This window comes from Pteropus medius, unplaced genomic scaffold (assembly GCF_902729225.1).
Source record: "Pteropus medius unplaced genomic scaffold, Ma_sr-lr_union100, whole genome shotgun sequence".
NCBI lineage: Eukaryota > Metazoa > Chordata > Mammalia > Chiroptera > Pteropodidae > Pteropus > Pteropus medius.
The window spans coordinates 7,497,211-7,520,737 of NW_024352785.1; the positions used below are offsets into that span (position 1 = coordinate 7,497,211).

Here is a 23,527-nt window from a genome sequence, read left to right on the forward strand (position 1 = left end):
GCAGAAAAACCTACTCACAGAGAGCACTATGACTCGCCCATTCCCCTCATAACAAATCTTCTAAAATAAAGCAGGGGTACCCAATTTCCTTCTGGAGCCCCATTCACTGTACTTAAATGACTGTCTTTCCACCTATCGCTCTCAAAATTTCACTCTTCCTCCATATATCATATTATTCTTTTATGTGAAGTTGATGCTATATGGCAAATATAATTCAAAGCCTGACAGGTAGACTCACAGACTGGTCTACACCGTGTAAAGAAAGATTTCCTCTTGGTTTAAAAGAAGGAAACTAAAGTATCTCAAGCCTCTCTATGTAGTGAACATGATGCTCTGCCCGTTTCAGATGCTATTACCATGACATCAACCGGGAGGAAGGGGTAATATCCCTATCTGACAGATGAAGAAATTCAGGTGTCAGCTGGTTGAGTAACTTCATACCATTTCACAGTCAGTACATGGACTACTGAGGCGGAACCCAGATTTATCAGATGCAGCCCACTAGAGCATACTGCCTCGGTCTGACGTGCTGGTCTCTACTCACACAGCTTGCCTTTCATCTGCCTTAAAAACATTTTTTTAAATAGATTTCTGATCACCACAAGCCAAGGTATGCTTCTTCTGACATCACATCTGACACCATGTACCAATTAGAAATGCTCAATATGATTATTACTTTCTGAACATTATAATTTCTCAGCAGCCCAGAGCTACATACTATATCAAGTAAAACTGTACTTCACAAAGCATTCCTCTGTCTCTCCTGCTTTGGGCTGTACCCACCTCAGGTCACCAATAGATGCCGGTCAGCTACCCACATGTGAATCATTTGCTACAGAGGCCAGAGCTGTGCGGCACTGTCTTCCCCTGGAGTTGACCAACTGACCAACTAACTATAAAGTTCTCATACTCGGTCATGGAGTGTTGAATCCAATTTAGTGATGCTCAAAGGGGAGGCTGGAGAAACATACAGTGACCCCCGTAGGGCAGGTGGATAAGTCATTCGTTTGCACTGAAGAAGCAGTCCTCAAGCCATATCTGGCCCTCAGGAACGTTCAAGTTAGTACAGACTTTCTTTAAAATGAAATTAATTGCCAATACTGAAAATTCTAGAAAGTTTCCATAAATACCCAAATTTCATGCTTCCCTTAAAACACTGGAAGATTTGACAACACTGGGTCCACGCTCCTGCACAGAAATAACTGGGTTGGGCCTGAGCAGTAACTGTCTGCTTGCACACTAGCATGAATCATCACTCGGAAGTCACTTTCATGACCTCTCCAGCACTGTGTTTGCAGCATCTTCCACATATTCAATGCAGGAATACCAAAATGTCACCCGATTTTCCTTTTCAGTTGTCTGAAGACAACTATTTAGTTCTCTCTTCATCAGTGTGATATCTTTAAGAACTTTAAAAGCCACATCAGACGATCACAGCATTATTTATCCATAACAAATAGCTTCACCCATTACTTTTCTTACAGCAATTATGTATTATAGCTAAATATTCTGCCTTTACTGCCAACTTATAGTACAAACTCCCTTCTGATAAGAACCCACCAATATGAGTTGCCAAGACCTTGTCAGAAAAAGGGCTGTACAAATAAATATGCACTTTTCCTTCCTGCCACCTCATCTCACCTCCTGTTTTACCCCAAGCTCCTCAGAAACCATTTAGATTTGCAGGAATGCTCTGGCTGCCTGCCCTGGTGCTGAACTCCTCTGGGTGGGGCAGCAGGCAGGAGGGTGGCAGAGCTCTTGACTTTGGAATGTACTTCCTCATAGAGGTGCCAAGGCCTAACCTTGGCGGATTCTAAACACAATGGTTTTTTAGCCACCAGGGCATTTGTTATTCCTGATTGAGAGGTGAAACAAAAGCTTTTTAAATTAGCAGAGAGAAAACTGAACCACAGGTTAAGGGGAGTAGTCATTGAGTTAGACTGAATTTCTTTAACTTCAGAAGAGATAAAAGAATATCTTCTAGACTAACAAGTCATGTACTACAAATTAATGATATAAACTAAAAAAAAAAGCAAAAGTCTCCTTTCGATCACAACTTTTTAAATTACTATTATAAATGTTAAATGAGAAGGAGAATTTAAGTTGGCAACTCCTGAAACTGCACTTATTAAATTTTATTTTAGAGAGAATACCAGCAGAATTCAATCTATAAATATTAATAGCTGAACTTATGTTTTTAAAAAAATCTATCTTCTATATAAACCATAACTCCATTTTTGCCAAATACAGTACAATCTAATTAAATAAACTTTTTCTATGTGTTGAAATCGACTTTCTACCATTTTAATTGTCATATTTTTTTTTGTCAAAAAGAGCTTGTTCCTTTGTTGTGCAGCCACCCATGAATGAGTCTCAGAAACAGGGAGCTTCTGAGAGAGGGGGCTGCTTTAGAGCTCACAGTGAGAGAGAATGAAGTGACAGGGATGGAGGAGCTGCTTGGGGTGATGGGGAAGGGGACAGAAGCCTTAGGGCTACAGTGACCTAATGACCTGCAGGCCAATCCTTCACAGCATTTCCCCACCCCCATTCTGTAGCAGAGCCTTAGAGGGGGACTGGGAACACGGTCTCTCTCAGCAGGCTTGACCCTCAACATCATTTATTTTAGATAATATTCTGATATAAATAGCTAATAATTTATTTACTAGACCTACAATTTTATAGGTTCTGTTGTTTTAATTTGTCTTAAGTTAAATTCCCTTTCCAATCTCACCTTAGCTGAGATAACCTCTCAGCTGCATATTGGTCCTTGGTTGTTACACAAAGCAACCATAGTAGCTATTTCTAATTAATAGTTGTGGACCCTAAGAAAGAAGATAGCTACAAAGAAGGGCTCCTGGTGGCTAACTGGGCTCAATTTTTAAAAGCAGAGCCTAGCAGCCATTTCTACACAGGGGCCTCTCATGTAAACTGCACTTCAGGGTGAAGCCTGCACCGAGCTGCCTGCTTGCACTAGGTTCCTGCCATCTGAGCCAGCCCTTAAAAAGGAGTTCCTGGAATTATATTTCGACCAATATGACTGAGGCTTTCCTCATCCAATTGGAGCTGTGCAGCTACATCTCCATCAGCATCTTCATCAACCAATCAGAGCGCTCCCTTCTGACCAATCAGAACAGTGCTTTGCTTTTTAAACCAATCAAACAGTGAGGATTTGTAGCCCTCATTTGCATGAGTATGGCTTAATCAAGGATGAGACAAGGACTTCTCTATATATATGTCAGCTTCTCTCTGGCTTGGAGAATACACTTTTCCTTTCCACTGAAGACTAGAGCCTGTGTTTTCCTGGCTGGAGCTAAAACACCAAAGACATCTCGCCAGAGCAGAGCAGAGTAGAGCAAGCAGAGCAAAACAGGGCAGAGCAGAGTCAGGGCTGCCTTGCAGCCTTGCTGTTTCATAAATGAGCTGTAACACTATTGAGCTATTCCAGGGCCGTGCTGTTCTCACAGCTGTGCTGTATCACAATTGAGATTTCTGCACTGAATAGTTTCCTTTTCCACCGCACTCCAAATTGGGAATTCCTATTGGCATTGAATTGGCACCAACAACCATCAGTTGAAAACCCTAAGTCTAGGACGCTCACCAAAAGACCTTGCCCTCCCACACACAAAGCAGCCTAGCTTCACACAGAACTGCCGACTTTCATGTGGCCTGGTGGGCTGGGACTAGGAGCACAGTGGTAACCAATGTAGTTGAAGATAAGAGTGCCCCCTTCAAATATTCTGCTCCAAGTGAGAATTCCACCATGGCCTTAGGAGTGGGAGATGGCTGAAACTGAGTCTTTACCAGCTGGATTCAACTGAGGCTCAAAGCAGAGTACATGTGAATTAGAGGGAAAAGAAAATGTTACATTTAAAAAAAAAACAACAGAATAACAGTAATCCCTGACCCATGACGTCTTTCATCTGTACATGACAGCAACTGTAAAACTGCATCATTGACATCTGCTAAATGATCCTTCCCCGCCCAGACAATCACACACTGTCAAGAAAAGGGTCATCTCTGGGTCTCCAGAACACATCACAGTTTTGTGGAACGCAGGCCTAAAAAGTCAGGCTGAAAGTAATTTAAAATCAAAGTGAAATGTGTGAACAGCGAAGTCTTAGTTTCTAAACCATAGCATTGTTTAATCCTCTTTTTAAAATAAAAATGAAAATACAGCATTGTTTAAAATATATGTAATAAATTAGCATGAGTGCTTAAAGATATCACTACAAGGACATTCACTTTAGTTATATTTATAGTCTTCCAAATTTGAAAGGGCTTCAAAATCCAAGAACTAAAGATTGGTTGAATAAATTATGTCAATTCTATATATCTATGCAGGAGAAAATTATACAGATCTTAAAATGGTATAGTATAAAAATATTTAAAAACTTATTAGAACATATCCATGATATATTATTAAAATACAAAAGAAGATTGTAAAACATTACTATATAATCTTTGCAGAAAAGATATACAAATAACTAAAAAGCTATATAGTGTTAGTACTATATAGTACTATATAGTACATAGTCTTAGTACTAAGAAAATGGAATTGAATATGAAAATGTTTTCATTTTAGGAGAGAAGGTTCTAAGTTTCCTAAATCTTCTAAAGCAAACATATAATATATTTTTATAATAGTAAAAGCGTAACATGTGCATTTTTATAAGATCCACTTGATGCTGATCTCCTACCAAAGAGATGATGTGTTTTATTTTTTATTTATTTATATATTTTTTTATTAGTTTCAGGTATACAGTACATTGGTTAGACATTTATATAATTTATGAAACGATACCCCAATTACTCTGTCACCTATCTGGCTCTATACACAGCCATTACAATACTATTGACTATATTCCCTATGCCGCACTCTAAATCCCTGTGACTATTTTTTAACTACTAATTTGTACTTCTTCTATGACACAAGGGGGGTGAGGAGGGGGTAGGCGGTAAATGTGAGGGCTCAATACAATCCCAGGTTGCTCTGTGAAAACTGCATTTGACTGGATCTGCATAAATAAGCCATAAGAAAAACAAAACCAAAAAACCCTTTGTCTCTAAATTAATCAGCTTCTAGAATTTGGGCTTCCAAAGAGAGCTACACAAACACAAAAATGTTACAGAGGCAGATATTTTTATAAGAGCGTTATGAGTAGAAAAGGAGCAACCTGAGTGGGTTTGTATAAAAAACATGTGTGATGCTTCCCGCATCTCAAGTGGAATGAAATGTTGATTTGAAGCAAGGAGCATATGAGTAGAAAAGTACAAATGCTTTTGATATTCTCAGTTGGTCTCAAAATAATTTTATGAGGTATGGTGTTTCAGAAATAAAAAAGAATTTTAAAGTTTGCTTATTGATTATACCACACTGGACTTGATCCAAGTGGAATTTAAGACTTCTCATATACAGAAATAAATACAAAAGATAAAGGTTTTAAATATTAAGGCTAAAATTTTTGTCCTAAACCACCTACTTTTTATGTATTCTTGGCCAAATTACTTTTTAAATTTTAGTTTCCATCAGCCAAATGGGGATAATGATAATACTTATGTGGCAAAGTAATCTATTAAAAATTAAATCATGTTTTATTTTTGCCATTGTAGAACCATCGGAAAGAATTTAATTTTCTCCCAGCCCAATGAGAGGAAGGGACCTACAAGCAGATTTAATTTGGCTTTAGAAACAGTAAGTCAGGTGACATTCTCACAGCCAGCAGCAGTGGAGCAAACTCAAACACTTTCTTCATAGGCTTGACATGAGGGTCATTATGTTATGTCAGTTGTCATGCAATGTTCAGATGTCAATTATTGTTATTAAAAATTCCATTCACAGTTATAATCAACATGACAAGTAATAACAAATGTTGGAGAGGATGCAGAGAAAAAGGAACCCTCATACACTGCTGGTGGGACTGCAAATTGGTACAGCTACTATGGAAAACAGTATGGAGGTTCCTCAAAAAACTAAGAATTGATCTAACAAATTATCCAGCAATCCCACTGCTGGGTATTTACTCCAAAGACCTTTGAAAACCCATGTCCAAAAAGATATTTGCACACCAATGTTCATAGCAGCACTATTCACAGTGGCCAGGACATGGAAGCAACCAAAGTGTCCTATGATAGATGATGGGCTAAAGAAGCTGTGGTACATATATACAATGGAATATTACTCAGCCAAAAGAAGAGATGAAATACTGCCATTTGTGACAACATGGATGGACCTCAAGATAATCATGCTAAGCGAAATAAGCCAGACAGAAAAAGTTGAAAATCACATGATATCACTTATATGTGGGATATAGACCTAAAAGCAACAAATGAACAAGACAAACAGAGACTCATGGACATGGACGATAGACTGTTAAAGTGTACAGCTGAAACTTATTGGATTTTGTCAACCAATGCCACTATAATAAACAAACAAACAAACAAATGAATAAAATAAAAATTCCATTCACTGCCTATAATACTATAGCAAAATAACCCAGGAGACCTGGGTTTTTGTCCCAGCCGCACCCCTGTTTAGCTGCTGGGACCATGTCTTCCTCATCTGCAAAATGAGAACATACTCTCTGTTTTGCCCTACCTCACAGTGTTATTGGAAGTGTCAAGTGAGATAATATATGTGAAAAGTCTGTGGAGAGTGTCAGACAAGAGTGAGCTATAAGCAAGCCACAATCAAAGTCAGTAATATCACTTTAGAGTAAAATTCTGTGAGCTCTGAGTATTCAACATAGATTGAAACTGAGTGATTAGGTGGTTTTCTTAAAGAAGTATTCTGCATTAAAAATAAAAAATCTGAATAACCTAAATGTCCATCACATTAGAATGGATAAAGAAACTGTCATACAATAGAATACGCACAGCAAGAAAAATAAATGTACTTTAGTATACACTACATATAACATTGAAAGAAGCAAGACACAAGAACACATACCATGATTCATTCATATAATGTTAAAAACAGGCAAAAAATTAGTTTGTTCAGGGAAGGCTACATAAATAATAAAATTATAATAAAAGTTTACAGAAATAATGATCACAAAGTCAGATGGGATTTTCTCTGGTTGGTAAGGAAGGACACAGGAAAGATGTGAACAGGCAAAGAGGACAGACTTCTTGGCTTGCAGGCTATGTTAAGTATTATTATTGACATTATTATCCATTTTATACATTTTTCTATTTGTACACTGTAGAAACATCAGAAAGAATTTATAATAAAAGACCAACATTAATAAAAAAACAACTGAATTCTGTACAAATTTATCGTGTTCCTTTTTTTTAAAAAAAAGAAATATATTTTCTAAGAGTTTGTTTCAATTCCAATCTGATACACCCAAAGAAGAAATTACTCAGTTGAGATTTTTATTTAATCTCTTCTAAAAGAAAGTATAGTCATTAAGCAGGTTATGGTGATTTAAGATGACTACTTGTTTACTTATTAATAAATTCTGACTGCTTAGACATTTTAGGGGTCAAATTAAGAATTCTAGTATTAACAATAAAAAAAAAAAAACTACTAGGCTGTAGTCACCACTTGAGCATATCCTATACCATCAGTCTAACAGGAAACACAAGTTTATGTCTACGACTTACCAGCTGGCTGTGTTTGTGCTGTTCTCTTAGGATAAGTCTTGCTTCGACTTCTTGTCACATTCTGATCTGGCCGGGGAAGTTGAATAGAAAGATCTCGATTCATTTGCAATGCTGTCCTGCCACTTGAAAATGCAACATTTTGATTAACAGGTAAAACCATACAGCCACAAAATTAAACAATAGCTCATTCATAATTATCCACAAAGTATGGAGAGAAAAAACACAGAGATTTAACACAGGCCGTAAGCATATGATTTTCACTGCAATGTTACCAAGGAGGTAGTATTAAATTATAATAGGAAAGATTTAGGTTAAGTAGAAGAACTATCTTTCAGGAGACGAAATAGAAAGGGGGTTTATTGGAGTAAAGTTTAGATTTAAGCAGAATGCTGGGCTATAAGTAGAGGATATTGATCGCCTTCTAGCTCTACAACTAAATAATAAAGAAATAATGTTGAGCTAAATTACACAAGGGCAATGACTCTACATGAATCAACATGTCCCCCTATTATACTTACATAGCAAATCATAAAGCGTCCCCTACAGGACCACTGTGTGATCTACTCTCAACCCTGCTATGGCACAACCATGTATTATGCCCACCTCACCTGTGCCAGATCAAGTGCCCAGGAAGATTCGAAGCAGGCCTAAAACCCCATGTACAGTGCTGCTTCTCTAAAGAGCTCGTGAGGATTTAAGAGGGTGAGCTTTCTCAGGGAATGGCCTATCTTCTCAAGGAATTATATAATTTCATTTGCTGTATTCCAGGAAACATTCATCCTACTGAAAATGTATTCCACAGCTGCTGAATTTGAGCCAATGAATGACCCTGGCTTTCACCTAAAATATCAATCAGATACAAAAAGGAATGCATTTCTGTTTATCTGCTTTGATTCACTTCAAGAGGAACCCTCTATGGGAAGACAAAAAGGCTTTTAATAGTGCCAAATGTAGGAATAGCATCCTACATTTATAGACTAAATTGGTGAATTGGTGAATCTCTCCCAAAAGAGATTAAATGAGACTTATAAAGCAAAATTTACCTTTTACATGCTTCTGCAAAAATTTCCCCTCCTCACTACTCCAAACCACTTTTATTAGAAAAATTTTTAAATGCTTGAAACACTCATAACAACATCTCTCTCCTGAAAAGCTAAAAAAAAAAAAAAAAAAAAAAAAAAAAAAAAAAAAAAAATCTACATAGAGAGCAAAATTCCATTATTATAAATGGTTTGGAGAATGAGGATAAGAACTACTTACTACACTTTTCTCTTGTTATAAGACTTGGGTACTGTGTACCTCATTGCATAGAGGAAAAAAATCTTTGCCTAAAAATATAACCCATTATGTGGACCACTGAGGCATTTTATAATGAGATTTTACATTATTATTCAATTTTTCCTCATGGTTTCTCTCTCAGGAATAAAAGAGAATGACAAAATCATATCACAAATTTTATTAAACTATATGGTCCAGAAACATAAACTAATCTGCCACTGGCTGTATGAGACGGAAGACTAGAACAAGCTTTCAGACCTCTGGCTGGTCAGTATGGCACAGCCTGGCTGTTCAGGAGGAGGAATACAGATGTTTGAAGTTGCAAGCATGGTCTAAAAAACAGCTCTGTTATAATTGTATGGTTTTCAACAGATTATTTTTGAGATCTCCTATTGCCTTATTTTCACCATTTACAATATATTTCTACTTTTTCTTATTATTTCCTAGCAGAAATATCCTTGTACAGTATTTGTACTGTTTCCTTTTAGCATAAAGTTTTTGATAACTAGAGAGTTTTATAGTGCCTGGTGGCTCTCCACAGTGACAACACAGTCTTATTCTCATGATCTGCCACTTCCCTTCCTCCCCACATTCTGGCACACACATTCCCATTCTATGCTGAGTGACACTTCCAGCAGCTCTTCAGCCCCAAAGTGACAACAGACAATCAGCGGGGTAGAGAGAAGAGAGTAAGACCAGAGACACCTGCGTTCAATTCCCAGCTTTGCCACTTATTGGTTAAAGGTCTTTAGTTCAGTTACTTTATTTGAGGGGGCTCAAATTTCTCATCCATATAAATGAGGATATGACAGCTCCTCTGGTGGGTCTCTGAGCAGATTAAATAAAGTAACACATGTGAAAGCACCTGACACAAAAGAGGTTCTCATGAGAACTTGTTCTCCCTTCCACGCCTTAAGAAATATGGAAAGCTCATGTGATTTAAATCCTACAAGAAGGTCATCTGGGTTCCCAGGGAGGTTTTTTCAGGCCCAATTCTCATTTCTGGAGTATAAAACCTATACAATTTATTCATTCATCAAAACCAGGAGTCCCCTACAAATTTAACATTGGGTAAAGGCAAGGTTAATTTTTAAAGGTCTCGGAGAAAGATATCAGTATATGACAAAATATTTAATCAAAAATTTAATCAATCTTAATTTCAAATTATTGGTCTCTAATAATAAAACAACAACAACAACAACAACAAAAGAATTTCATTGTCAGATTTCAGCTCAGCCTTTCCTCACAAATTTAATTTGGAATTTTGGAAAGAAATGGCCTTCACATATCACTAAAAATGTCTAATTTTTCCCTTCTTAAGTAATACTAGTTTTTCTAAAAGATGCTGGAATCTCCTTGGTATTGTGCAAGCCTAAAGACACAGGAGAGAGGGTAAAGACTAGAACTCTGTCTTCCTATGTCACATACACCCACACACCCCCCTATAAACACATATACAACTGAACACACAAATACAGACACACCCACATTCACACACCCCAGCCAGGTGTTATGCTGTTCTTCATCCTCCACACTCTAAAAGCCTGGAGGGTAAAGGAGGAGGCTGTCTGCATTTCCAGAGGTCTGCTTTCATTCCAGATCTACAGAATGTCTCAAGAAAAGAGCAGGCATACGATGTTTGTTAAAGGCTGGTTATGTTTCCTCTTTTGACAATTAACAGTCCCTGTGCTGGCGACCACCCTGCTGTCTGAGACACATCCCTAACGAAGCCTAGCTCTGGGCAGTGGGATGAAACATGTTTCTTCCAGGGACGGTGTAACTTCAGTGCTTCCTACATACAGACACGGAGATTTAGGTTTTGTTAAGAATTACTAGGCAGTTAACACCAGCCACAAAATTAGAACAGATTTAGCAGAGCTTCCAATTCCTCAAAGGTTACCTTTAATTACTTTCTTGGAAGAAATTATATTTAATATGCAAAATCCAATAACTTCCTAATAATAATTCCCGGTAGCCACAACATTTGCATTTAAATAAATTTGAGAAATCAGGTATGAGTAAATTTATGGAAACCAACTACAGCATATGTTAAACAGCATAATTACAATTTTAATAGTAGGAACATTAAGACAGATGCCTTTTCACTAGCTTCGTTGCAGTAAAAAGTAGATTTACATATTCTCACTGTAACTCTTGAAATGTTTTATGCTCTAAATGGGACAAGAGCTCAAATAGTGACTATTAGCTGTTCTTCTCATTATAAAAGTAAATATTTTCCTTAAATTTCTGATAATTATATCACTGTCTTGGGAAGAAACTTGATAACCTGAAGGTTTAATTTTAGTTAGCAATGAATACCTTCATACAAATACCAAGAAAAGCTGTAATATAAGAAAATTTAAGTTTTATTTTAAGTCATCAAATGAGCAAAGGTCTGAGTGAATAACATGTAAAGATTAATGCGCTGAACATTAATATTAATCACTCTCTGATTATCTCTGGTTTCCAATTCAAGACAAAAAAATGTGTATTATAAAAGAGAAGAATTAAAATCTGGCATACCACTGCTCTGCTAACACTTGACTGGGCTTTATTCTTAAAGCTCCTAAGTAAGCGTCTCATTCTCCACTTCCTGAGCAGCATTTCTATACCCCTCTTGGGTTATGCAGAGTCTGGAACTTGCCTCACTGCCTGAATGATATTGTAGCTCTCTCTAAAGGCAGAGGAGGTTAGATCGGAGTCTTTGCATCTCTAGGCACCCAAGACCATGCCTTTGCACATCACAGGCTCTCCACTTAATAGAAGGAATTGAAACAAAACAAATTCTCTTTCAAAACATAGAAGGCTCCATAGAAGGCTCCGACTTTTAATGCGGATATTAGAAAAAGATACAAGCAAAAGATACAAGCACTTGCGTGGCTGCCTAACTATCAAGCTTTTCCTGCCACATGCTAATGGTTAAAAGCATGAGCATTGGAGTTAGACCCCACTTTACTGCTTCCTAGCTGGGTTACCTTGTCACGTGACTTGGCCTCTCTGAGCCTTAATTTCCTCAGTTAGTAATGAGAATAATATTAAGATCTGTGATAATTAAATGAAGCAACAAATGAAAACCATTTATCACAATACATGGCACTTAGCAACCACTTGATAAAGTTTAACTATATTTGTTAGCATTAGCATTACTACAAGTAGGCCTTATACTACAGAAAACATGATTTGATCCATAAAACAAAGTATACATTGTGTTACAACAGGGAATCAACTGAATGCCTTAATACTAATCAGCTAGTATTCGAAATACCTATTTTGTTTCATAATCAGAACATGATTAGAAATAAGTGACATCTGCATCAAAATAAATTTCTGAAGATAATAAGTAATACATTCTAAAAGTTCTAAGTTAGCATAGCGAATGCAGACATTAAATATAATTAAACCTAGAAAATCATTTTTGTCAAAAAGATTTTTTTTAATGAACTATTATGCTTATGAAATTCATTGGCACTGTGGAAAAATAAGAAAAAAATTAAATGTCAAACTTTAATGTGCATGTATGTGGACAGCTAAATTAAATATTTATTTATTGACGCCCTCCTCCCAAGGGAAAAAACGTCATTTACCTATACCGATGCTTGTAACTCATGGATCCAAACTTGCTGAGTTTTCTTGACAATGAATTCGATTCATTTTCTGGCATTCTAATCAATTTTTTAAAAAAACAGATAAAGACTCATAAATACAGATACTTATGCAACACTCGAGCAAAAGCTATGTAGAAAATATAAGTGTGACTCCATCTTAATAGTGCAACAGCACTTTAACAGCTAGTTATTCTATATGTTGGCAGAAAATAAAAATCAGTTATTTTAAGCTAATATTTGAAACAACCACACTTTAGATTTTTATATATGTATAATATCAAAGTACTCATACTTTCCGAAGACTATACTATATATTATTACCCTTGGAAGCTTTAGTTGTGAATCAGCTTACTTTCTCTATTTAAATCATCTTGAGAACTTTGCCACTACGCTGATTTACTCATTTCTAGGTTCTCATGACAGTTAATCATAGCTGATATGGTGGTTCACTCCTCTTTGTACACGTACTCTAGTACTCCCCATTCCAGGACAGCTTCGACAGAAACTTCCACGGGGAGCTCCATGGCCCAGCTTCACTGTCTCGGGCTCTCTAGGCCACATTTCTCTCCTCATACGACCTCTACAAAGGACATTGGCCATTTTATGAGAATACCTGTCCAACGACATGCTCTGGGAAATTGGTCCATGAAAATCAAATAAGAACAAGGAGAAGAATTAACGTAGTTTTCAATTTAAAAACAAAAAAGTAAAGCTTAATGTATTACCTGATAAAATTTAGTTTTATTTTTATACCATAAGGATGCGAAACAAGCAAAAAGTGTCCCCACAAACCAATGATTAATTCTCTACCCTCATCTTGACCTCCCAGGAGCACAGCATGCAAGGCAGTTGCCAGCTTCCTATTTACCCAGATATTTTCTGCCCTCATTTCCTGTTTTCCCAAACACTCTCCTGGTTACTTCTTGTCATACGCCACAGTTGACTCTTCCTGTCCTTTAAATGCTGGGAGGGTCCCGCAGCTCACTCCTTGGCTTTATCCTTCTCTCACTTCTATTTTTCTGTAGGTGGCCTCATCCAGTCCCCTTTGCCTTGAATACCTACTAAATTTACATGGCCAACCTTGGTCTTTCCAATAAGCCTTGTACGCCCAACTGCCTACCCATATCTCTACTTGTATAGCTAACAGGCATTTCAAATATAGTATGTCCACAGCAGAATACTTAATTTCCACCAATACCAAAGCTGCATTTTACACAAAACAAACAAATTGTTCTTGACCCTTTCTTATAATATGACCAAAGAAGATATCTATGTGTGTATATTTATATATTTGTATTAATATGATCCAGAAAATTAGGTGGCTGGAAAAAAAATAAAAGAGAAACGCTTTTAAATTTCTACTTGTAGCCAGAACAGAATCATTGTTATAAAAGCAAATGCAATTTTCATTTATAAGAGCAATGAAGAAAACTTTCACATTAACATACCTAAAAAATGTATGATGCTCTACACTACACTTCCAAAGATGCTTGCAAGCAGTTTTACTTCGAGCTTCAAAAAAGAATGAGGTTTCATTGCACTGAGAGAGAAAAAAAGAAAGAGAACATGAATTACTGACCATAACATTCTTTAGATGTCAGCCACCCTCTAGGTACCAAAAATCCAAGTAAACAGACAAATTACTGTTAACACATAAAACAGAGATTAATTATCTCTGTGTAACTGTTTGTAGAGGTTTGCCTTAAAACCTTCAATTAATTAAAATTACAAAACATAAGTTCTAGGTAAATCTTGGTGCCGTTGACCTTTACCACTTACTTCTACATCACCCCATGACCTTGAATAATCAGGGTGCTGGCACTAAGGTACCACGAACTCTTTGGTCATAAATGGGCACCAAATCAGGAAAAACACTATACAAATCAATGCCAGTAAAAAGGAGGCACCCATAAATTCAGTTCTTAACTGTATTACTTTCAGGGATGTCCAGACTACACTTAAACTGATGTCTAAAGAATCTCAAGAGGGTCACAGGGAGGAATGATCACGGCAGCATAATCTGAGCAAGTTAAATAATGTCTGATTCTGAATTTCTCCTTTCTGCATTGTTATTGGGTGAATTAAATTAAATGATACGACAGATGTAAAATGTAATATAATACGTATACAACAAATTTTAACTATTATTTTAATCCAGTGGTTACTTATCTGTATTTAATACATAAAAAACAAAAGCAATATGAGAAGTAATTCTAACTATGCAGAAGATACTATTTTTTTCAACTGACTGAAGAGGAAATCAATCAAAATACAACATAAGTACTAAAATAATAAACCACACACTCCGTTCAGTTATATAATTGCTAATTTAGTTTCAAATAAAAATCAAGCTTATGTCTCAAATTCAGAAATGCCTCTGGAATGAGGTTTCTATGGATTCATAAACACAAAATTGTCAATGCAGAGGAATAATTAAAATGATCCCCCCCACACACACACACACACCCTGAACCCTGCTACTTTTAACAAGGACAGAACATTTATAAACTTGAAATTTCTCCTATGTCCATCTGGAATGAGGCTGCCCAGTTTAGACGTTTATTTGTAAAAATAAAAGAGTGTGATAAAAACAGAGCCAATATATTCATATTACAACAAGGCAACCTGTCATTCCAAAACCCTGTGAGGTGGCAAAAAAATTTAGGGCAATGCCCGGGTTTCAGCTTGGGTGCTGCTAGAGTACTGAAATAGAGCAAGTGGGGAAAAAGGAGACTTTGGATGATGAGAGAATGGACAATAAGTTCAGGCTATTTTGATTTTGAGATGCCCACGGAATTGAGAACTAACCACGCCTAGTAGGCCAATAAATATGCAGGTGTAGAGCTAAGGGGAAAGGTCTTACCTGCTGACACAGATAATGTCACCAAGGATGTAAAAAGGACCACTCAGGAAGAGAGCACAGAGTGGATAAAGGTGGAATTATAGCAGAGAGGCTCGTGAAAGTGGAGGGAGAGAGTTCAACACGGACCAAGAGGCAATGGTGTCAGGGAGGCTGGGAGGAGAGTCCAAATCTCAAGTGACCCAGAAAGGTCAAACAGGGTTTCAAGGGAGGTTACTGCATTTCACGGTAAGAAATCTTAAGTGACTTTCGTGAAAGGAATTGAGATTAGAAAATTAGAGACGAGGAAGAAAAGTCAGTGAATTCAGAGAGTGCTTTCCTAGAAAGTAAAAGCAGCTTTGGGGGAGGGGTGGGAAAGGGTGTGCAGAGGAAATCACAGAAGATCCTTGGGGGCAGGGTGGGAAACCAAGCTTCCTGTCAGGAGATGGGAATGCTTAAAGGGAAATTTTCTTCTTTTACGTTTCTTTAATATACAGTATACACACATGCATGCGTGCGCACGCGCGCACACACACACACACACACACACACACAGTACGAACTCGGAAAGTTACCAAAGTGTATCCACAATGATAACTATATCTCCCTCCCAGCACTGTCCCCAATTCCCCTCCCCAAATATAACTACTATTCAGAGTTTCTAATATAAACAGGTGGGTATTTTTAAGGTCACTGAATTATCCAAAAACATAATGTACGGGTCATTTATTTCAAAATAATTTTACTTGTGATTGCATTGTTATTAGGATAAATGATTAACATAAAGTAAGTACAGAGAGGCTGTCCCCCGCCTCCCTTCCCCACTACCACCTTCCTCAGCATATGCACCCTCATCTCCCTGTGCCTCTCAGCAACTAAAGCGCCAAGTATGGCAGGACCTACTGGGCATGACCACTGACAAGAAATGGTGACTGGTGATGACTGCTCTATGACACAGGCACTTTCACATTTTAGCAAGAGCACCCACAAAATAAGGTATAATTTACATACTTAAATCACATTTTTTAAAATGTTAATTACATGTAATTCAGATTTCCAAAAGTGAAAGAGAAACAAAAAATCATTCAATCTAAAAATAAATCTCAAACTTTTCGTGGACTGATTTTCACTTTATTCTCCACATAAACATTTGTATTCTTTCATTTTTCAGATAGAGACCTAATCACAGGATATCTAATTTTTAACACATTTTTTTTTTAAACTGCTATCACTTACTGAAAGGATAAAAGATATTTAAGGTCCGACCAGAACTGGGTTTTCTCAATTTTCCTTGGGTACAAATATATTAAAGGAACAAAAGAGGCTTTCACAGTCCTCCTAATTACTTCTGCCATGTGCAAATAACAAGTATAAACTCATCCTCCATTTACACAGGGCTTTAACACCAGCTGCCTGTTTTTTAATCTCATTGTCAGCAGGATGATCCAAATACTAAAAGGAGGGTTAACATAACTAAAAGTGAAGCCAGGTCTTCTGAATAAATTGTATTTTTGCACTTATGGTAACTGCTGGCACAAATATAACTGATGCAGTATTTCAAATGTTTTTCTTTCCGACACTCTCCTACCTACTAAACATTTTTTTAAACAGACATGGGTAATTAGCACCTTCTCATTCATTCGTATGAAGATGAAGAGCTGCTTAAGTTTATTCCAACCACTGCTAAAATACCTTATCCAAGAATCCAGTGTTTGCTTTTAGCAAAATTACTCAAACGTCTTCATAGCTTTTGTCATTTCATGTCAGAAGCAAAGCTATGGTCTGAATCTACTTCTTTTTATTTTATAAACTGATCAAGCTTAAATCACCTGTAACACCGATATCATGGGGGAATCCACTGTGCTGTGGGTCCCTAGATAAACTTGGCTCAAACCCCCAATTCCACCATTTGTTAAGAATTCAGGACATGTATCATATAGATGAATTCCCAACTTAACTCCCTCTGGTCATCTCAGTCTCATTTCCCATTTTTGCTGGCTATGTTTCTCTTTGAGAGCTTGAAGAAATTAATCTACTTTAGCCTGGCTTCACCTAAGAGTACTGAGATTCCTGACAGGTCATGGAGCGGTTCACACTGCAAGCTACACAGCAGCTTACCGTCCTCGAGTCCACTCTGACCCTCCTGGCCACACACGCAGCCCCTCTAGCTGCTTCTTTCATTTGTCTTGAGAAACATCCACAAATGGACAGTCTGCCTTCCCCAACCTCCCCAGACATCTTCTCAGTCCTGTTGTTATACATTTGTCCCACCTCCAAGGTCACTAGAAGTAACCTAAGGTACACTGGATAGGTCAAATATTTAAGAGGAAAAGAGATTAGTACTTCTAACAACAGCAAGAGGCAATCGTTATAAATAACTGGAAAAACGTACAGCAGGTAAGTTGCCTATCAATGATTCACAGAGACAAAGGAGAGGCTAAAAGTGTGAAGATTATAGGTCTAAAGTTTTGGGGGATTTTTTTTTTTAAACATTCAATCTCTACAAGATTTATATGTACTTGGTAATTGTTAACTTACGTTAGGCACTAGAGGGGAAAAAAAAAAACAAAATCACTAGAGGACTGATGGCAAATGACTAAAATAATTACTAATGAAGCAAAGTAGGGTGAGTGGTAGAAGTGAAAAAATTTATTCTTCAACTGAAATAGATACCAAAGAGATATCACAAAATTTTAAGTGTTTTGAAAATTTTTATCTTTAAAAATGATGAGATTAAATGATTGAATTTTTAAAAACTGAACTATGTTTGTGTATGTGAGAGAGCAGGCAAAATGTTTATTTTAATGACTTTCCCCATATTTCCCATTGCTCTCTCTTCTAGACATCCTGAGTTCAAATTCAGATAAAGAATTCAAAGTGAGCACTGCAACAAAAAATTTACCAATCTTGTGTGTGATTAGTTGGAATGAAAAGTCAGAAAGGAATTTTAAAACACAGTAAAATATCTTATTCTTTCAAACTTTTTCTTTACTGCTCAATAAACAGCATTTCTTACAGAATTAGTGTCTTGTGATATTGGCAAAAAAAATAAAAGAGTTCTATAGTCAGATAAGTTTGGGAAACACTGGGTTAAATACATCCTTTTTTAAATTAAATTTATTGGGGTGACATTTGTTAACAACATAAGTTTCAATTCTATAATACATCATCTATATATATACTGCATTGTATGGTCACCACCCAAACTCTAGTCTGTCTCCTTTATGACCATATATTTGACCCCTTTACCGTCTTCATCCTCCCCAGTCCCCTTCCCCTGTTGTCTATGAGTTTCTTTCATTTTGTTTGTCTGTTTGCTGCTTTCTGTTTTATATCCCACAAATGAGTGAAATCATATGGTTCTTGTCCTTTTCCATCTGACTTATTTCACTTAGCATGATACTCTAAAGATCCATCTATGTTGCTGTAAATGGCAGTATTTCATCCTTTCTTATGGCTGAATATACTCAGATCTTTTAATGTGTTAATGTGTACTGTGAATCTCCAAGAGCTAGTTAGGTAGTTGATGTTTCCTTGATTATATGAACAAAGAACTTTCTTTCAAGGAAGTGTTTTTTCAGTATTCTGGTTTAAAAAATATTGTAATACACATAAACACCCCCCCCAAACACATAGACACACTTGCACTCACACACACTAGTGTTTTTATAATTCTCTTTGAAATGCATGTAATATGGTTTGTATTAAAAATCACTGTGCATTTCAGCAGAACACGCTGAGAATAAAATTAATTTCCATTCCTGCATATATGTTATAGTTCACAATAAAAGAACAAAAACAGCAAAAATATTCCAGTACTCTTTTGTCAGCTGCGTGGGTTATATTTCAAAATACATACTAAATGTGAAAAGCTTTTTACCTTTTGTAGATGAATAATTGATAGCTTGATGAATAATTATATATAACTCTAGTTCAATGAAACATAAATTATAGAGTTGGAAAGGATGGGTTAGATTGTTGCTTCTCTTTTTCCTTTCCTCTCAAAATTCAAAAAAAAAAAAAAGAGCCAAAACATTAGAGAATATTTATATCATGTTTCAGTAAACTTTGAAAACTATTATATTGAGCTTATTCTGCTTCCTATTTGAAAAAATTCACAGATACAAGCCCAAAATTTCAGATGGTTTATGTTTATTATTATTGTTCTCATTCTCTCTTTTCCTCATCTCTTTAGAGAACTGTAGCACTTACTAATACGTCAACATATCTCTTCCACTTGCAGATTTGAGTTTTTAGTAGTAATTCATCATTATTTCCAGTCTACAAATGTTAAAAAAAATTAATAACAAATGTTATTTAAGCTTGTTAAAATGAAGGCATATCTAATAAGATCTACTGATACTCAATTTAAAAAAAAATTTATAGCACAATTCAAAAATTTCTTCCAATGGCCTATGTATTTTAATTATGGAGAAAATCAACAAACACACTAGTAAGTAGAACAAAAGTAAATCCATGAGCCTGAAAGACCTGGGCGCCCCCTTCTTGCCTTGGCACAAGCTATTCACTAACCGAGACTGGTCGAGAACAAGGTGCTCCCCAAGTCCCTTTCTGTGCAAAACTTCAGTAGCTCTAAGTAGCATGAGGCCAAGAGAGTTCCAGTTCAGAGACATGTACCAGGTGCCTATTACACGTCCAACTTTGGAGTAGGTGCTTTCGACCACACAACAATGCTATCAGACAGGTATTATCATCCTCACTTTAAGAAAATGTAGGTTAAATGTTGTTCAGTAAATCATACAAAGTTAGGTTACTGACAGACCTGGACTTAAATCATGCTATTTGACCACATGTCTAGTATTTCATCCCTGAACCTGAATGAGTCCAAACCAAACTGTCATGTGGCATAAGGATTCAAATACTACTAACAAAGACACACTCATGAACACTTGGGGGAAAATATTACATCTATCATCCCAGGTACACTCATATACTGTAAGTGTAAATACAAAATGCCACAAAAACTTTGGATGGAGATTGGGGGCAGGGGGAACATGACAATAACTAACAAAACTACATATGACCTTACCCTTTGCCAAGCATTCCCACTTCTGAGAATTTACTCCAAAGACACCCTTCCAATGATATAAAAACAGATATGCACAAAGTTACTGATTGAAGGAAAATTTATAATTGAAAACTACTTAAATGTCCCAACATAAGTGATTGCTTGAATAAACTATGGTTCATACATTCAAAAGAGTACTATGCAACTGTACAAAAGAACAAGGAACCTCACAATAAACTGATGGAGATTTCCAAGTGGTATTACTAAGTGAAAGAAAAAGATAGTGCAAACACATATACAGTATGCTACCTTTTAGGTAAGGAAGAAGGAAAAATTTTTAAATATACTTATCTTTACAAATAGAAAAACGGGGAAGATGAATCATAAAACACTCAAGTTGATTACCTACAAGGTAGGGTGGAGGGACCAGATTTCAGGACTATGGAAGTTAGTGATACTTCTCTGAGAGTATCTTTTTATATAGTTTTACTTTTGGAAGCATGTCAATTTTCAGCATCTTCAGAAAATAAAACCAAATAAATAAAGATATGAAGGCAGGACCTATAACTGAAAGCAACTGAAACAAGTAAACCTAACTAATCTCAAATAAATACCATAACCACAGTGACAGGAAAGGCGAGAAGGAAGCCAACTCAAGTAAATTTTGAACATGGTATTTGAATATATGCCTTCAGTCTTGGCAAGATGGTATATGTGAGTGAAACTGGAAGCAAGTATCAATTTTGGTGGTTTGGCCAGAGTAATTCTGGAACTATTTGAGATGTATTTTAGAATTGAGCAAGAAAGTAAATGTGTCACTGCTGTTGGGAGCCAAAATTCTCAAGGCCAGAGAAGGGACATACAAATTTGAACTGAGAAAAGGCAGAAAGAATCTTGTGGAGATGGATGGAAATTAGACGGACGGTATGAACTCATGATTTCTAAAATGTACATAAGCATGTTTATATGCTCAGGTATGTATGTGTGTATGTATATTTGCATGTATGTGCATATGCATGTATATATTCCCTAGCTTTGTCCACAGAACAGGCAAGAAAAGTCACCCCAGTAGCAATGACTACACCTAACACCCAGATCTTGACCTTTTCCCACTTAAAGGAACCAGGGCTCTTTGGAGAAATGGCTGATAACAAGGTGGGTACACGATATACTTGAAACACCATATTGTACCAAAATGAAGAAAAGTGACAAAAAAAAATACAGAGGCAGGTCAAAAGGGCACAGAAGCCAGATTAAAAGGGCACACACAGATCAAATACTTAGGTACCATAATGTATTATAAACCACTGGAAAAAAAAAACAAAAGAGAAATAAGTCCATGTAAATAACTGATTGAGAATGTGGAGTGGGAGAGCTAGAAAACCAGCATTTTGCAAGCATCGTAGTAAAAGATCGGACAGGGCAAGAAGCCTCAATAAATGCTAGGTGCACGGGAAAATTTTGAAAGGAAGCAGGGTATTTGCATTGAATTAAAGTATATCGCTAGTGATTATTTATTACTTGCAAAGGAGAAAAAAAACCAGTAATTATACAGTGGAAAATTGGACAACACCGTGACTGGGTGGTCAAACTCAACCAACAAAAGACAGATGGTCATCATGCCTCTCCAGATGTGATGCTCCGAGAGGACAATCTCACCTATGCAGCTTTCCAGCTGAGAACACAGAACCTCAGCCTAATCATGAGGAAACAACAGACAAACATGAAACAAGAAGCTTTCTATTTTTAAAAAGTAGAGCAGAACCATATTCTTCAAAACATGTCAATGTCATAAAAAACAAAAATGCTACGAAAATGTTCCATATTAAAGGAGGCTAATTAGAGTCTATCCTGGAGAGGGAAAATGCTATAAAGAACATTATTAAGTCAACCGACAAAATTGAAATATAGAAAGGAGATGATAGAAGTATTATATTAACATAAATTTATTAACTTGATAACTGTACTATAGTTACATCAGAGAACATCCCTATTCTTAGGAAATACATACTGAAGTTTTTAGAGACATACAGCAAGTGAAACTTACTCTCAAATCTTTCAGAATGGTGTGTTTTTGTGCGTGTAAGAGAGAGTGAGATAAATGAAAAAGGAAATGAAGTAAAATGTTAACAATAACAGGTGACCATGTTTTTTGTAATATTTTAATTTTTGTAACTTTTTGTAAATTTGGAATTATTCAAATAAAAATATTTTTTACAAATCTATAGTTCCATTTAAAATGTGATAGGAGCCCTAGCTTATGTAAGTGAGACCTCCTGGGCTTGCTGAGAAACAGTGACAACTCCTGGCCATCTTCACTTCCCGTGTACTCTTCCCGAAGCAGGCCCAAGAGTTCTGCCAAGTGGGTCTAATTACTCACGGCCAGAGTTGCCAGGAACCTTTTGGTTCTACATCCTGTCACGCTGGGTAAGTTTAGCTGAGGTTAGCTGCATGATGCATTATACATAAAAGTAATCACAGCTTCCTTTTTTCAATTTTCATGTATTCAACAAATGTGCTTAGTATATGCCAACTTCTGGGCCTACTGCTGGGGACTACACTCTCTCCCTGTTGATGAAACCAAGAAATTTGGGTATGATACAAAACTCCTCCCTATTTTTCACAACAACATTCCATCTGCTACTAATCAGAAGCAATTTTACCTCCAAAATGCCTCCCAAATCTGCCCTCTTCTCTCCATCTTTGTGGTGACTACACTGATCAGTCTGCAGTCTCCTAACTTATCTGCCTCTGTTCTCACCTCCGTGTTCCACTCCTGTAGCCAGTGCTCCTTCTGAAATGTAAATCTGATCACAGTGGATGAAACCCAGGGCTTAATGTATCACCTAGTTTCTCCACGAGTCCTAAAGTCAATCAGCCGGTGTCAAGACTGAGCACAAGCATACAGGTAAGTGAGGCCCTCTTCCAAGAAAGGTAAGACTGAACTAGTGCACTGGGACCATCTCATTTCCCTTAGGCCTCCTTCCTCCATCACCAGGGTGGATAGGAGGACATGGAAACCAACCCTCACTCCCTTCTGACATTCACAGTCTCTTTACCTTCACCTTGAAACCACTGGACCAATCTCATGATGCTCCCCTATCTTTGATTATGTCAGTCACCCCCAAGCAATGCTCAGCATATCCCCTAATTTGTCCCCTTTTCATTGCT

At 36.8% G+C, this 23,527-nt stretch overlaps 1 protein-coding gene across 2 annotated transcripts in view; it reads right to left on the reverse strand.

Annotated features, from left to right (window-relative positions):
• The window catches only part of EPB41L4A (erythrocyte membrane protein band 4.1 like 4A), a 208,536-nt gene that overhangs the window by 58,996 nt on the left and 126,013 nt on the right, over window positions 1-23,527 (reverse strand). For both annotated transcript variants that reach the window (XM_039848457.1, XM_039848458.1), the window contains exons 10-12: window positions 13,937-14,028; window positions 12,468-12,545; window positions 7,606-7,727 (exon numbers count right to left, since the gene is read on the reverse strand). In XM_039848457.1, coding sequence (XP_039704391.1) covers window positions 7,606-7,727; window positions 12,468-12,545; window positions 13,937-14,028 — 292 coding nt within the window. The remainder of the gene's footprint in view (window positions 1-7,605; window positions 7,728-12,467; window positions 12,546-13,936; window positions 14,029-23,527) is intronic.